The sequence below is a fragment of the Salmo salar genome, chromosome 10, assembly GCF_965601325.2.
Source record: "Salmo salar chromosome 10, fSalSal1, whole genome shotgun sequence".
Lineage (NCBI taxonomy): Eukaryota > Metazoa > Chordata > Actinopteri > Salmoniformes > Salmonidae > Salmo > Salmo salar.
In genome coordinates, this window is record NC_138300.1 from 117,424,373 (window position 1) to 117,439,887 (window position 15,515).

Consider the following 15,515-nt stretch of genomic DNA (forward strand, 5'->3'; position numbering starts at 1 on the left):
AGCAACCTTATCGCCACAATTAAACTTCAGCAATCAATTCCAAAATATTTATGCATGAAAATAAATGAATAGGAAACATAATATTGGAAGACTTTCTCTGGGCTCAACTACTTGTAAAGAAAGTTGGAACTATCTCATCAGCCTTGGAGCTATAGCTGCCCATATCATGTAGCAGGCTTGGTGACGGATGTTAAATGTACAAAAATATGTCAGAGCAATGAAAACAATCCTATAACTCTGTCTGATTCCACACCTGCAAAAACAAGAGGGGGGATCCGTGATGCTGTCCAGGTGGAAACGTCTGATTCTCCCTTTAAACAGTTGAAAGTAGATGAGAGACCATACAACTCAAAGAGCATTGGGTAAAACATCAGGGCTTTAAATAAAGATGTGGGTAGGTTAATAACTAGTTTATTCCTATCAGGTCCGTAATCATATTCAAAGGACAGTATAGTAGTCTACATATATCTATGTCTACATCCCTCCCAAAGCGCCACAATCTATACAGACCTGGATTCAAATAGCATTTGAAATCTTGCTTTAGCCTTTCTGGAGTGCAAGGTGGGTGTGTTTTTCATTTTTGGGACTTTTCTATTGGTTCCATTGCAACAGGCAGCTCAATCAAGTGTCTATACCCAGAGTGATGGTTTCTGGCATAGTCCCTTTCATCCACTCCTTCTGGGCACATAACTAAAACAGTGCGGAAACGCAGGGCAGCTCCTGCCTGTAACCGTCCGTAGTTCTCCTGACATTGAGATGAATTTGTCTGGGCTATGCTCATTTCAGATCACTTGACTGTATCATGATTTATTAGGAAAAACTAGCTCCTCCAACTGGTAGGATACGGACAGTTATCATAATACACTACTGTACACTTACGGATCTTGTGGAACTTATGACATGAGCGTACTGTCACATCCTTGCCATTATTACCACAAACAAAAGAAGCAATCTGAGACAGTCATACTGAACGGGGCATGTTTTCAGTTCCTTTATTTAATTTCCACCATGCAAACCATCAAAAGTCAAAATGTTCAAACTGAGTCCAATACAACCTATCGTCACCATTTAGGATGACTGTGGGTATAACACATTACAGGATTTTCTAGTATCAATATAATTTACATATTTAACTAAATGATTCTCAGCATTTCCTTAAATGACCCAAGATAGTGGTTATTATGACAGATGGATAGAGGATTAAAAAAAAAAACATGACAGTTTCAAACAATAGCACACGAGGCACACCAAACATTCAGTAGCATACATGCACGTCTCTCCTGTATAAACATTTTTTTAAATCAAGCATCTCAATAAATGCCCCATAAAATCATGTACAAACAGATGTAACATACAGTACAACACTCATAAGGAGTGAATCATTTTTCCCTACATTAACAGTGCATAAAAAATTGTGTTACAATCACAAGTGGTTGTTGTTTGGTCATCAATTCACAATCATTTTGTTATCGTCAACCTCTGAAATGTAATATATTAAGTTCCACAGGAAATTATGATTTAAAGTGGAAAAGGGGGATTTGTCTAAACATGTGCATCAGGCAATTTTTAAAAAACAAGCCACTATATTAATAATTGTACCCTCATAAAAGGTGCAATCTTTAGTAGCACTGTACTAAATTGCAAATGCAGTGGTGTTCACAGTGTAGAGCATAACTTAAACTACAGTGTGGGAAAAAAGTATTTGATCCCCTGCTGATTTTGATTGTTTGCCCACTGAAGAAGAAATGATCAGTCTATCATTTTAATGGTAGGTTTATTTGAACAGTGACAGACAGAATAACAAACAAAAAAAATCCTGAAAAACGCATGTAAAAAATGTTATAAAATTGATTTGCATTTTAATGAGGGAAATAAGTATTTGACCCCCTCTCAATCAGAAAGATTTCTGGCTCGCAGGTGTCTTTTACACAGGTAACGAGCTGAGATTAGGAGCACAATCTGTCCACAGAAGCAATCAATCAATAAGATTCCAAACTCTCCACCATGGCCAAGACCAAAGAGCTCTAAGGATGTCAGGGACAAGATTGTAGACCAACACAAGGCTGGAATGGGCTACAAGACCATCGCCAAGCAGCTTGGTGAGAAGGTGACAACAGTTGGTGCGATTATTCGCAAATGGAAGAAACACAAAATAACTGTCAATCTCCCTCGTCCTGGGGCTCCATGCAAGATCTCACCTCGTGGAGTTGCAATGATCATGAGAACGGTGAGGAATCAGCCCAGAACTATCTTGTCAATGATCTCAAGGCAGCTGGGACCATAGTCACCAAGAAAACAATTGGTAACACACTACACCGTGGACTGAAATCCTGCAGCGCCCGCAAGGTCCCCCTGCTCAAGAAAGCACATATACATGCCCATCTGAAGTTTGCCAATGAACATCTGAATGATTCAGAGGACAACTGGGTGAAAGTGTTGTGGTCAGATGAGACCAAAATGGAGCTCTTTGTTATCAACTCAACTCGCCGTGTTTGGAGGAGGAATGCTGCCTAAGACCCCAAGAACACCATCCCTACCATCAAACATGGAGGTGGAAACATTATGCTTTGGGGGTGTTTTTCTGCTAAGGGGACAGGACAACTTCACCGCATCAAAGGGACGATGGACGAGGCCATGTACCGTCAAATCTTGGGTGAGAACCTCCTTCCCTCAGCCAGGTAATTGAAAATGGGTCGTGGATGGATATTCCAGCATGACAGTGACCCTAAACACACGGCCAAGGCAACAAAGGAGTGGCTCAAGAAGAAGCACATTAAGGTCCTGGAGTGGCCTAGCCAGTCTCCAGACCTTAATCCCATAGAAAATCTGTGGAGGGAGCTGAAGGTTCGAGTTGCCAAACGTCAGCCTCGAAACCTTAATGACTTGGAGAAGATCTGCAAAGAGGAGTGGGACAAAATCCCTCCTGAGATGTGTGCAAACCTGGTGGCCAACTACAAGAAACATCTGACCTCTGTGATTGCCAACAAGGGTTTTGCCACCAAGTACTAAGTCATGTTTTGCAGAGGGGTCAAATACTTATTTCCCTCATTAAAATGCAAATCATTTTATAACATTTGACATGCATTTCTGTTATTCTGTCTCTCACTGTTCAAATAAACCTACCATTAAAATTATAGACTGATCATTTCTTTGTCAGTGGGCAAACATTCAAAATCAGCAGGGGATCAAATACTTTTATCCCCCTCACTGTATGTTAAGTATACTCTTAAGTTACCACTTGACTCAAATGTTTGTCATCACTAAATGAAATAAGTCACAAAACATTACATTGATAAGTTGGGTAGAGAAGAAAAGTTATGGGGATATTTTCCTTTGAACTGTAAAAATTGAAATAAATGATACAACAAATCATTAATCTGACTTTATTACAGCATGTCAATTTAGGTATTTTATGAATAAGCACTACAGTTATTTCATATGAAAGTCTCTCAAACTAGCATGTAGCCTATAAGAAGACATCACTGGAAGTTGGTGGCACCTTAATTGGGGAGAACGGGTTCGTGGTAATGGCTGGAGCGGAGTGGTATAAAATACACCAGACACATCGTTTGTGTTTTTGATGCCATCCCATTCGCTCCAATCCAGCCATTATTATGAGCCGTCCTCCCCTCAGCAGCCTCCACTGGAAGACACGCTCTTATCAAGTTTGACCCATTGGTTTCAACAACATTTACAGCAATTCTATACTAAAAAAATCTTCACACAATCACCGCTCTGTCTTGGAAAGAATAAGTCGCTCTGGATAAGAGCGTCTGCTAAATGACTTAAATGTAAATGTAAGAATAGCCAGGCTGTCGGTCTCACTGAGGTAATACTTGTTATAAAGGTGCTTTTAAAGAGTTTTGATAAATAAATTAACCTGTACTTTTTAGCGCTGGCTCATCACCCGCTTGATTCTGTCAGTCATAATTCACCTGTAAAAACTACATACATTGGCATTGCAAAAGTCCTACAGAAAAGATTGGCAATGAAGGCACGTGCGACAGATCTTTCAAATTGTTTTGTTGGAGACATCTTAGTATTTCCTCAATTCCAAAGAACCTCAATACAAGGGTCAGCCTATTATCTTGTTAATGATAACAAGTGTATATATATATCTGGTAAAAGTGATCGATGACTTTGAGAGGGTTATATCTTGGCAAACATTAGAAGTTAAATCTAGTAAGCACAGCACTTACCAGGAAGACAAACTCTTGTTTCGTTTCCACGTTATGCCAAATAGGGTCCAGTCCATACCACAATTATGCATAGTCAGTTGACTACAATTCTGAATGACTAGAATCCAGTTGACTAAATTCTACAATCCAGAAAGGGTCTAGTCATTCTAGATTCTAGTCATTTTAGATTATCTAATCTAGACAAACAGATTCCAGTCAATTTGGCTAGTTTAGAGAATTGATCATCTAAAATGACTAGAATCCAGTTGACTATATTCTACAATCCAGAATGACTAGAATCCTGTTGACTATGTTCAGGTCGTTTGTTTGACCTTACCCTGGTCCTCCACCTTCCTGATGGCTGCCTGGATGGCTTCCTGGTCTCCCAGGAGCTGCATGGGTTTGGTGGGTCGGAAGTTCTCATCCAGCTCAATCAGAATGGGTGTCCCAGTGGGTAACGTCACATTGACGATGTCAGCATCTGATATACCTGTTGATATAATATTGAATGTTGTGTTGTTCTGCTTCTGTAAACCACAGTAAAAACAACCATATTATCACCATAAACATAATAAAACCGTTAGCACAGCCCTCACCCATGCTGTTATGTAAAGCGTTAGCAACATGACCAATTAAAACCAAAATACACAGATAAGGGAATAACTTTATTATGTGTACATCTAGATCTTTACACAGTTGCCATTTTTTTGTCCAGCTACATAACGTTGATAATTTATAACATAACGGCCTATAAAGTAACTGGCTGGCCAGCTACAACAAACATTATCTCTATAAGCCTGTGGGGAAGATAAAAGGTCAATGTGGATCTAATGGCAGTAGCCTGATATAACAAACCTAGTGGGCTTTTTGTACAAGTTCAACCGCTTCCATTTCTGGAACTAATATACAGTATATTCCTCTCATCCAAATGGGAGTGAATGATAGTGACGAACTAGGTCTAAAACATGGAGGGCCTAGCAAACTCCAATACAAGGGCCTTTGTGGATTCAAACATTCAAATTCAAGTGAAAGTGGCCATGCAGCTCATACTAAAATCTGCATGAACAAAAGAACAATAGCAGTGCAGCAAAAGTCAATGGTAATAATGGTACTGCAACTGATGCAGTCCAGCTGAGCAGGGTTGGCATACAGAGACACAGAGACACACGAGGAGCCACCAGGCATACCTTCCAGGTGTTTCAACAGGGCCCTGCAGCTATTCCCATGCCCAGAGATGAGCACCAATTTCCCCCGTTTGATCTCCGGCACAATAGTGCCGTCCCAGTATGGCTGGAGCCTCTCCAAGACATCCTTCAGGCTCTCCGATTTCGGAAGATCCTCTTTAGACACGTCACAGGTAGAATACCGGCGGTCATTGTAGATCTCCAGGAAGTAAGGGTGTGATTCGTCGATGGGGGGCAGCGTGAGGTCATAGCTCCTCCTCCACTGTTTCACCTGCTCCTCACCATGGTTTAGGGCCATCTCAGCTCTATTCAGCCCGATCAGGGCACCGTAATGGCGCTCGTTGAGTCTCCACGTCCTGACCACGGGGACCCACTCCTGCTCCATGGCTTCCAACAACAGCCAGGCTGTGTGGATGGATCGGCTGAGCAGGGAGGTAAATACTACATCCAGGTGGTAGCCTGCTTCCTTCAGGAGGTGACCACACGCCAAGGCCTCCTTCACCCCGTCCTCACTCAGCCTCTGGTCCACCCAGCTGCAGAAGCGGTTCTCTTTAGTCCAGGCTCCTTCTCCATGCCTCATCACAAAGACTTTGTACTTGGACATCCGGAATGACTGTCTGGCAGCAGCAGCCTGTACACAAACAATGAGTTTACAGTAATTAGATGAGGGCGATGCTGGACTAGTGCAGTCACATATAGTACTGTGGCCAGACACTTACCACAAAAGTGAAAAACATCATTCAACAAGTCTCTTGATGAGTTTCATCGACCTAAATATCCAACAATATTTCAGTGGTGTTGTATATTATTAACTATACACAACTCCACTCACTAAAGCCTAATATTTTACTGTTGCTATGTAACTGCTGTTACTAAGCTTAATGTCAGAAGCAGTAGCCATGTCATTTATTCTGCGGCTGAGGGTCTAGTGGGGTCAGCAAATGTCCGGCATTTCGAATGGTTAAAAAGGCTACATGCCAACACAACGGGTTATGTTTAACCCCAAATTAAACAGGTTAATGCAGTAACTAAACATGGAAATGTGGCTATTACACATTCCCTAATTAATACCTTTTACATCATAACAGTCAAATGGTAAAACATTTTAAAGTTAGCTGGGACGCATTTTACACTTGTCATCTCATTGGTAGGCTGCTAGCGGGCATGCGTTTACGCGCGAGACTGCAAGACGGCAAACTACAAAACATAAATGTACCCGAACACATGCATCATAATAACAGCATGAATACTAGCTTACCCTGCGAGTTTACAAGTCCGTCCCAATAGTCGCGCAGTCGTGACTGTTGACAGAAATGTGGACAACCATCGAGAGCGTTTAAGAAGTCCGCGATTGAAAGCTTGTGGTCCAATCGAAACGGCAAAGCCCCCGTTAGGGCGGGATTTGTGTCATGTGTGCGGCCCATGTGGAGAGATGGAAGAAAAGGCTCCCCGGAACGTCATGGGGGACAAGGCATGACACATTCCGCTGGCTACAGTCCAACAGTAAAGTATATTCTATGTCAATGTTTTGCTTGGCAAAAACTACAGTATGAACTATGATTGATCCACAATGCAAATTACACGCACACGCACACACACGATCACACCTTTGTGGAATAAACTGTGTGCAGCTGACTGTTGACCATACATGTGACAATGATAACACAAGTAATTTATTGTCAGTAACACAATCATATTTGGATAACTTCTAACATCCAACATTTTGTGTGTCCATACCATATAATACACACTACAGTTCAAAAGTTTGGGGTCACTTTAGAAATGTCCTTGTTTTTGAAATGAAAGCACGTTTTTTTGTCCATTAAAATAACATCAAATTGGTCAGAAATACAGTGTAGACATTGTAAATGTTGTAAATGACTATTGTAGCTGGAAACGGCTGATTTATTTATGGAATATCTACAGAGGCCCATTATCAGCCACCATCACTCCTGTGTTCCAATGGCACAGTGTACTAGCTAATCCAAGTGTATCATTTTACAACGCTAATTGATCATTAGAAAACCCTTTTGCAATTATGTTAGCACAGCTGAAAACTGTTGTTCTGATTAAAGAAGCAATAAAACTGGCCTTCTTTAGACTAGTATCTGGAGCATCAGCATTTGTGGGTTCGATTACAGGCTCAAAATGGCCAGAAACAAATCAAATCAAATCAAATGTATTTATATAGCCCTTCGTACATCAGCTGATATCTCAAATAACTTTCTTCTGAAACTCGTTAGTCTATTCTTGTTCTGAGAAATTAAGGCTATTCCGTGCGAGAAATTGCCAAGAAACTGAAGATCTCGTACAACGCTGTGTACTACTTCCTTCACAGAACTGCACAAACTGGCCCTAACCAGAATAGAAAGAGGAGTGGGAGGCCCCAGTGCACAAATGAACAAGAGGACAAGTACATTAGAGTGTCTAGTTTGAGAAACAGATGCCTCACAAGTCCCCAACTGGCAGCTTCAAAAAATAGCACACGCAAAACAGCAGTCTCAACGTCAACAGTGAAGAGGAAACTCCGAGATACTGGCCTTCTACAACATTAACAATGTCTACACTGTATTCCTGACCAATTTGATGTTATTTTAATGGACAAAGAAATGTGCTTTTCTTTCAAAAACCAGGACATTTCTAAGTGACCCCAAACATTCGAAGGGTAGTGTATATAATAACAACATTCCATAACATATTACATAAAGATAATATATTATTTTCCCTTGAGTGAGTATAATTATCATATGATAGAAATGTGATTTGCGTGCACACACAAAACATATGTACACATAACAACGCAAGAGACTCTGTAGCTACGTAAAACCATGCAAACTAACTTTGTTCCTTGACTGTCATAATGTAAGTTAAACACTGAGGAGTCATAATGATGTCATCGTTCCACCCGTGACTTTTAGGAAGCAGCGAACATCTTCTTTCTGCCCTCCATGCCAGACATGGCATCCACATTCTTACGCCAATCAGTCACTTCCTCTTTCTATGGAGATGACAGAAGTATTGCACACGCAGTTGTATTGCAGGTGCACATCACAAAAAAATAAGTAACGAAAAGAAAGCATTGGGACAAGGTGTACTGTGCAGTGAATGTCCCTCTTACCTTCTCCTCCTCCTTCTTGACAGTCTTGAGGTTGGCTTTGAAGTCGACAGACTCTTTGATCTTGGCTCCCAGCAGGGCCCCCATCATGGCTTCAGCTGATACTCTCACCCTCTTCAGCTGAGGTCGCTTCTTGCCCTTCAACTCAATGATCTTCATGGTCAGATTTTCAATCTATATTGCCACATAGCAAGGTGTCAAAAAAATAAAAGTCTCCATTTCTAAATAAAAGTTCCACATACCAACACAAATATTCACTCTGTGATAAAATTTCACTCCGTGGTTAAGAGTACCTGACTCAAAGCCACAAGAGGGTAGAACATATTTCAAACGTTGCTGTCTGTACATTGATTTGATTGAAATGTTATTGTAAAAAATAAATGCATATGTTGCCTTTATGGTAACAATTCTTTTTTACAATTTCGCCCTGAACAAAGGTTTATTATATACTATTCTTCTTAATAAGATATCCCACACTTGGATAGAGTATGAATTGAAAGATAATACACTGATGTGAATTGTTTGTAATATTTGAATGTGAGAATCTGTGGATTGGGTACCTCTGCATCACTTTTGGAAACTTTCATTGCGATGTCGTACCGCTCTTCATCAACAACATCAATTTTCTGGTGCAGTTCTTTACAAAGAGTCTGTGAAGAGAAAGCAGATTGATATCTGAATATAGCGTACTCATACTCATAGTACCTGAATATTTTAGAATATACCCAATGTACTTAACTCAGACTAATGTACCTAAACATACAAACAAACTCATATTCATAGTACTTTTCCTGAATATAACTAACTATACTGTAGTCATACTCATAGTAACCTACAGATTTGGTCATTTTGATCACTCTGTTGTCCCAGAGAATTTTCCTGAGCCACAGGATTTACATGAATTCACTGAAAATCTGCAGTTCTCCTTCTCTCTCGCTTGCTCAAATGCTAAAGCACCAGACCAAATAAATATCCTAGGTCCTATCAAAACGCATTTCCTGTTAGAAATCATTACTTTTTTTGAGAATAATCAAATCTTCCTGGAGCAGGATGATTTTACTCCTGCAATGAAACTGATCAAATTAAGATCTGACACCTGTACCTAAATATACCTGAACATTCCTAAATATACTTATACCATAGTACTGTACCTGAATGAACATGAATATACTCATACTTACTGTACCTGAATATACATGACTATATGCATAGTAATGTATCTAAATAATATTCCTATATTAATAGTACCTGCAGGTCCTGTACAGACAGCCCAGATAGGTTGAGTGCTGGGACTCGTTCATGCAGTGTGCTTTCTCTGTCAATCACCTTCTGCTCCTTTTCAGCCACCAACATAGCCATGGCCTTCTTCACCAGTTTGGTCTGGGATACATCACCATATAATTACTTTATACTATTATGTATTAGCAGTGTACTTGTAGCATAACTGCTATTGTGTTTGATATATCTATGTGTACGTTAGCCACAAATCACAACTGACACACATTATGGAGAACTGTTGTTTAGTTGTAATTGACAGTAACAGGGAAGTAAGACACAAAAGGTACCTTCAAGAAGAGTCTGCGAGATGCAGAGATCTTCGACTTTGGTTTTGGCTGAAATGAGGTCAGAGAAGATGTTTTAAGCTCATTGCTAAACAAAGAATAAATAATAATATTCATGATCAATATTTTGATTTGAAATTATGAATTGGCTTTTATGGACAGTACCCTTGAACTGTTTATCTTTGTATTGTTGCTGCATCAAATTAACTGAGGGCTTTATATACATTTTAGTCATTTAGCAGACACTCTTATCCAGAGTGACTTACAGTAGTGAATGCATACATTTCATGTATTTTATTTTTTTGTACTGGCCCCCCGTGGGAATCGAACCCACAACCCTGGCGTTGCACACACAATGCTAGCGTTGCAAACAACCATGCAAACACCATGCTCTACCAACTGAGCCACAGGGAAGACATTTGATTGATTAGATCAAAAGTCCTGAAATCCAGAATATAAAATACCCTGATCTTCATGCTATGCTGCAACTGCACCTTCTAGGCCAGCGCAGTGAAGCATAAATTATTGTGATAATAGACCGGTTTCCCTTCTTTCTTTTCTTTCAAAAACACGCGCGTGCTGTCTCTGACCAACTCTCTCTTTATCTCTCTCAGAACCATCTTCTTGATCCTAACCAGTCACGGAGGCTCTCCGCTCTGCCAAAGCTGACTCTCTCTCCTCTGTTGTCATCCTCCTAGATCTATCCTCTGCCTTCAACACCGTGAACCATCAGATCCTCCTCTCCACCCTCTCAGGGCTGGGCGTCTCAGGCTTTATCAGATCCTCCTCTCCACCCTCTCAGGGCTGGGTGTCTCAGGCTCTATCAGATCCTCCTCTCCACCCTCTCAGGGCTGGGCGTCTCAGGCTCTACACACTCTTGGATTGCATCCTACCTGGCATGTCGCTCCTTTATGTATTTGTTTTGAGCTGTTGGTGGAAGGGGCACTTGATTCAGCAGGCCAGGTGCTGGGAAGGCAAAGTGTTCCCATTTTGAACCATTTCATGTGTCTGAAGGTAGAACTCTGCATACCCAGCATGCCCAGAGAGCAAATCAAGTACACTTACAGGTCTACCGCTGGCCAATCAGATAGCTCACATCATAAAAAACATGACTAGAGAGACTCAATGAATACAGCAAAGAGCTGCTGTTTTTATGAGTCAGTTCATGTTTGTTGTTATTCAGCACTGTCAACACTTTGTTCAACACTTTTACAAGCCATAAAATGTGCGTTCTCCTTACTTCCACTCACGCTAAAACCAGCACTGCAGCTGTAATGAATGAGTATAGCAAAGTGTTCCCATAAGCTTGCATTGTTATTATTAGTGGCTTTTAACATCAAGGAATATTTCACTTTCTGGTAAAAAGAGTAACAACATGAATTGGTGCATGAGGCAGAAATGATTCAGTGCGACTTAAGTTTTGCTATCAGCTGGAAGACTGTTCCCTTTTTTCAGCGAAGGGAGCGCTCTCCCTCCCCTCACTGACCATCAGATGCAGGTCATCAGTACAGTAAAAAACAAAGGGATCTCTCTCCCTCCCCTCACTGACCATCAGATGCAGGTCATCAGTACAGTAAAAAACAAAGGGATCTCTCTCCCTCCCCTCACTGACCATCAGATGCAGGTCATCAGTACAGTAAAAAACAAAGGGATCTCTCTCCCTCCCCTCACTGACCATCAGATGCAGGTCATCAGTACAGTAAAAAACAAAGGGATCTCTCTCCCTCCCCTCACTGACCATCAGATGCAGGTCATCAGTACAGTAAAAAACAAAGGGATCTCTCTCCCTCCCCTCACTGACCATCAGATGCAGGTCATCAGTACAGTAAAAAACAAAGGGATCTCTCTCCCTCCCCTCACTGACCATCAGATGCAGGTCATCAGTACAGTAAAAAACAAAGGGATCGCTCTCCCTCCCCTCACTGACCATCAGATGCAGGTCATCAGTACAGTAAAAAACAAAGGGATCTCTCTCCCTCCCCTCACTGACCATCAGATGCAGGTCATCAGTACAGTAAAAAAACAAAGAAGCTCACTCAGCTGTGCCTCACAAGTAATACAACAAATAGTCTATTACCAGTGTGATCATATACCTAAATGTTTTTAATATCATTTCAAAATGGTCTGAGAAGAACAAAATTGGCAGGGCAATTCAAGCATAGCCAATAAGCAGTGATAATGTATTGGGCCTATAGCTTACTGTACATACCTCATTGCTACAGAACTGTTTTTAATTGGTTAATGTTGCATAGGCTTAGGGTTTTTAAGTCATGTTAAAAACAAATTGGAATGGTAGATCTCGGCTTGCAATTTGACTCAGAAAGTGATCTTGGTGACCACTACAACATCCGAAGAGTACGAGCTTTCCTCACACAGGAAGCAGTGCAGATTCTAATCCAGGCACTTGTCATTTCCCACCTAGACTACTGCAACTCTCTGTTGGCTGGGTTCCTCGCTTGTGCCATCAAACGCAGCGGCCCGCCTGGTGTTCAACCTTCCTAAGTTCTCCCGTGTCCCCCTGCTCCTCCGGACACTCCACTGGCTTCCAGTCGAAGCTTGCATCATCTTCAAGACCCTGGTGCTTGCCTACGGAGCAGCAAGGGGAACTGCCCCTCCTTACCGTAAGGCTATGCTCAAACCCTACCCTACTTTTCTTTTCCTACTACTGCTGTTGAGGGAAAATGTACTTGATACGATTGTGATATGTTGTTGTCTCACCTAGCTGTCTTAAGATGAATGCACTAATTGTACGTTGCTCTGGATAAGAGTGTCTGCTAAATTACTAAAATGTAAATTAAATTACGCCTGTCAAGATGATCATTGTGTAAGGGCAGTGTTCATTTCTGCACATTTGTTCTGGTTTGAGTATGAAAATTCACTTACCGGCCTGGACCAACATCAGCCAATTGGAGAGAAAGAAACCAAAACCCCAAAAGAGGAAGATTGTCACGTTTATGTTCTTTGCATATTGTTTTACTGCAGTGACTATAGAACGTCTACACCCCCCTTGGAGTTCTTCACATTTCATCGTTACAAAGTGGGATTAAAATTGATTTAATAGTAAAACATTTTTTTAAATGATCTAAACAAAATACACTATAATGTCAAAGTGGAAGAAAAATTGGAACATTTATTGAATATGAATGAAAAATAATACACTAATAAAGTATTTACACCCGAGTCAATGCATGTTAGAAACACCTGTGGTAGCGATTACAGCTACAAGTCTTCTTGGTTATGTCTCATAAGAGCATTGCACACCTCTATTGTGCAATATTTTCCCATTATTGTCTTAAAAATTATTCAAGCTCTGTCAAGGTGTTGGGATCATGGCTAGACAGCAATGTTCAGGTCTTGCCATAGATTTCAAAGCAGATTTAATTCAAAACTGAGCTTCTCAGGAAAATGCTCTGCCTTCTTGGTAAGCAACTCCAGTGTAGATTTGGCTTTTGTCTGTTATTGTCCTGCTGAAAAGTGAATTCCTCTCCCAGTGTCTGTTGTAAAACAGACTGAAGCAGGTTTTCCTCTAGAATTTTGTCTGTGCTTAGCTACATCCTATTTCTTTTCATCCTGATAAACTCACCAGTATTTGCCAATGTCAAGTATACCCATACCATGATGCAGCCACCACCATGCTTGAGAATAAGAAGACAGTTACTCAGTGATGTGATGTGTTGTATTTGCCCCAAAACATGAGGCTTTGCATTTAGGCCAAAAAGTGTATTCCTTTGCCATGTTTTTTTTTGCGGTATTACTTTAGCATGTATTCTGTATATTTCTATTCTTCTTTTCACTCTGTGATTTAGGTCATTATTGTGGAGTCACTAAAATGTTGTTGATCTATCCTAATTTTTCTCCCATTACAGCCATTGCACTCTGTAACTGATTAAAAATGTCCAATGGCCTCATGGTGACATCCTGAGCAGTTTCCTTCCTGTCCTGCAGCTCAGTTCAGAATGACGACTGTATCTTTGAGGTGTCTGGGTGGTTTAATACATCATCCATAGCATAATTATTAACTTGACCATGCTTAAAGATATATACAATGGCTTATTTGTTATTATTACCCATCTACCAATCACCGCCTTTATTTATGAGGTTTTCGAACAGCTCCCTGGTCTTTGTAGTTGAATCTGGGCTTGAAATTCAGTACTTGACTGAGGGACCTTACACATGTTGTATGTATAGGGGACAGAGGAAGGGTTAGTCATTAAAAAATCATGTCAACCCTTATTATTTCAAACAGAGTGAGTCCATGTAACTTATTATATGATTTGTTAAGCCACATTTTACTTCTGAACTAGTTTAGGCTTGCCTAAACAAACGGTTGAATACTTATGCAACGACTATATTTTCTATTAATTCGTCAAAAACAATTATAATTTTCTTTTCACTTCGAGAATTTTGTGTGGATCAATTACAAAAAATTACAATTAAATCTATTTCAATCCCACTTTGTAATACAACAAAATGTGGAACAAGTTCAAGGGGATGTAGACTTTCTACAGTCTCTGTATATGTTGACAGCAATGCACTGAAATATGAGCCGTTGATACTTACGCTTCAGACATGGTTGCAGTTCTCTGTGTCTCCTACATATTTCACAATGTAAAAAAGTTAAACAGTTACAACAGACTGAAAGACGTTTTCAAAACTACATCATATTACACACAGTTTATTTTATTACGGACAGTTTTCAGCACGCAAAACTATAGCTAAACTATTTTAGATAAAACATACATAAAACGATACATTTAGTTCATTTTGATAACATTCCAATCTATTCTAGCAGATTATCAGATAAAAACTATCTTATTTCTTGATACCTACAGCAAATGACTGTAATAAAAACGTACAACATACAACTAAAATACATGACATGACCTTGGAGTAATAAAATATTGGTTGAAAGTCAGTACCGTTAACACACAATAAATCTGTCGGAGTAGTATTTTGTCTTTATTTTATTCAGTCTTTAGTTAATTTAGGATTAAGAAACATATCTGACTAGTGTTTAGTATTTGGGGCATTATCAAGGAACGCTTTTATGCAGATGTATAACTTGATTAAGAAAGGTCTTCTCCCAGGAGATATCCTTTTTAGTATTGTAGATTTTAAACTGCATGAATTGTACACACACATGGAGATGGAGTTATGAGCTCAAATAGCTAAACTGGTTAGCTATCTTCTGTAATATCTCACAAAAATCATATATATCAAACATACATAACAGAAAACAATTCTCTGGTTGTTCGCCAATTCATAAAATGACCATGAAATGTACCATGAAAACAGGAAATGCAATAAAGTTCTGGTCTTACCCGATTGCAATAGAAAATGTTGGCAAACTAAAACAATCCTGACATAAATCACATGTATAAACTACAACTTCAACTTGACATCTCTTTGCTGGGGGTACCTACTCACACTGACAACAAGCTACTGTCAAAAACATACACACAAAAAAAAAATCCTT

At 40.0% G+C, this 15,515-nt stretch overlaps 2 protein-coding genes across 2 annotated transcripts; both read right to left on the bottom strand.

Moving 5' to 3' along the window:
• Positions 1–964: 964 nt before the first annotated feature.
• Positions 965–6,908, bottom strand: LOC106561646 (bisphosphoglycerate mutase). Its single transcript, XM_014125803.3, has 3 exons — positions 6,621–6,908; positions 5,366–5,993; positions 965–4,668 (listed from the first exon to the last, which is right to left on the bottom strand). Exons 2-3 carry the CDS (start codon positions 5,964–5,966, stop codon positions 4,493–4,495), a joined length of 777 nt encoding a protein of 258 aa, XP_013981278.1. The 5' UTR covers positions 5,967–5,993; positions 6,621–6,908; the 3' UTR covers positions 965–4,492.
• Positions 6,909–7,013: 105 nt separating this feature from the next.
• Positions 7,014–10,085, bottom strand: LOC106561650 (troponin I, slow skeletal muscle). The gene is made up of 5 exons (XM_014125809.3): positions 10,043–10,085; positions 9,726–9,857; positions 9,038–9,127; positions 8,481–8,651; positions 7,014–8,360 (listed from the first exon to the last, which is right to left on the bottom strand). Exons 2-5 carry the CDS (start codon positions 9,834–9,836, stop codon positions 8,277–8,279), a joined length of 456 nt encoding a protein of 151 aa, XP_013981284.2. The 5' UTR covers positions 9,837–9,857; positions 10,043–10,085; the 3' UTR covers positions 7,014–8,276.
• Positions 10,086–15,515: the final 5,430 nt, after the last annotated feature.

Bases quoted from the DNA above. Each gene is read 5' to 3' on its own strand.
- LOC106561646 (XM_014125803.3), bottom strand. From the start codon at position 5,966: ATGTCCAAGTACAAAGTCTTTGTGATGAGGCATGGAGAAGGAGCCTGG. The intron at 4,669-5,365 runs GTATGCCTGGTG...TTATATCAACAG, and splicing joins CCTGTTGAAACACCTGGAAG to GTATATCAGATGCTGACATC.
- LOC106561650 (XM_014125809.3), bottom strand. From the start codon at position 9,836: ATGGCTATGTTGGTGGCTGAAAAGGAGCAGAAGGTGATTGACAGAGAA. The intron at 8,652-9,037 runs GTACCCAATCCA...GTGGCAATATAG, and splicing joins TTTCCAAAAGTGATGCAGAG to ATTGAAAATCTGACCATGAA. The intron at 8,361-8,480 runs GTAAGAGGGACA...TCATCTCCATAG, and splicing joins TCAAGAAGGAGGAGGAGAAG to AAAGAGGAAGTGACTGATTG.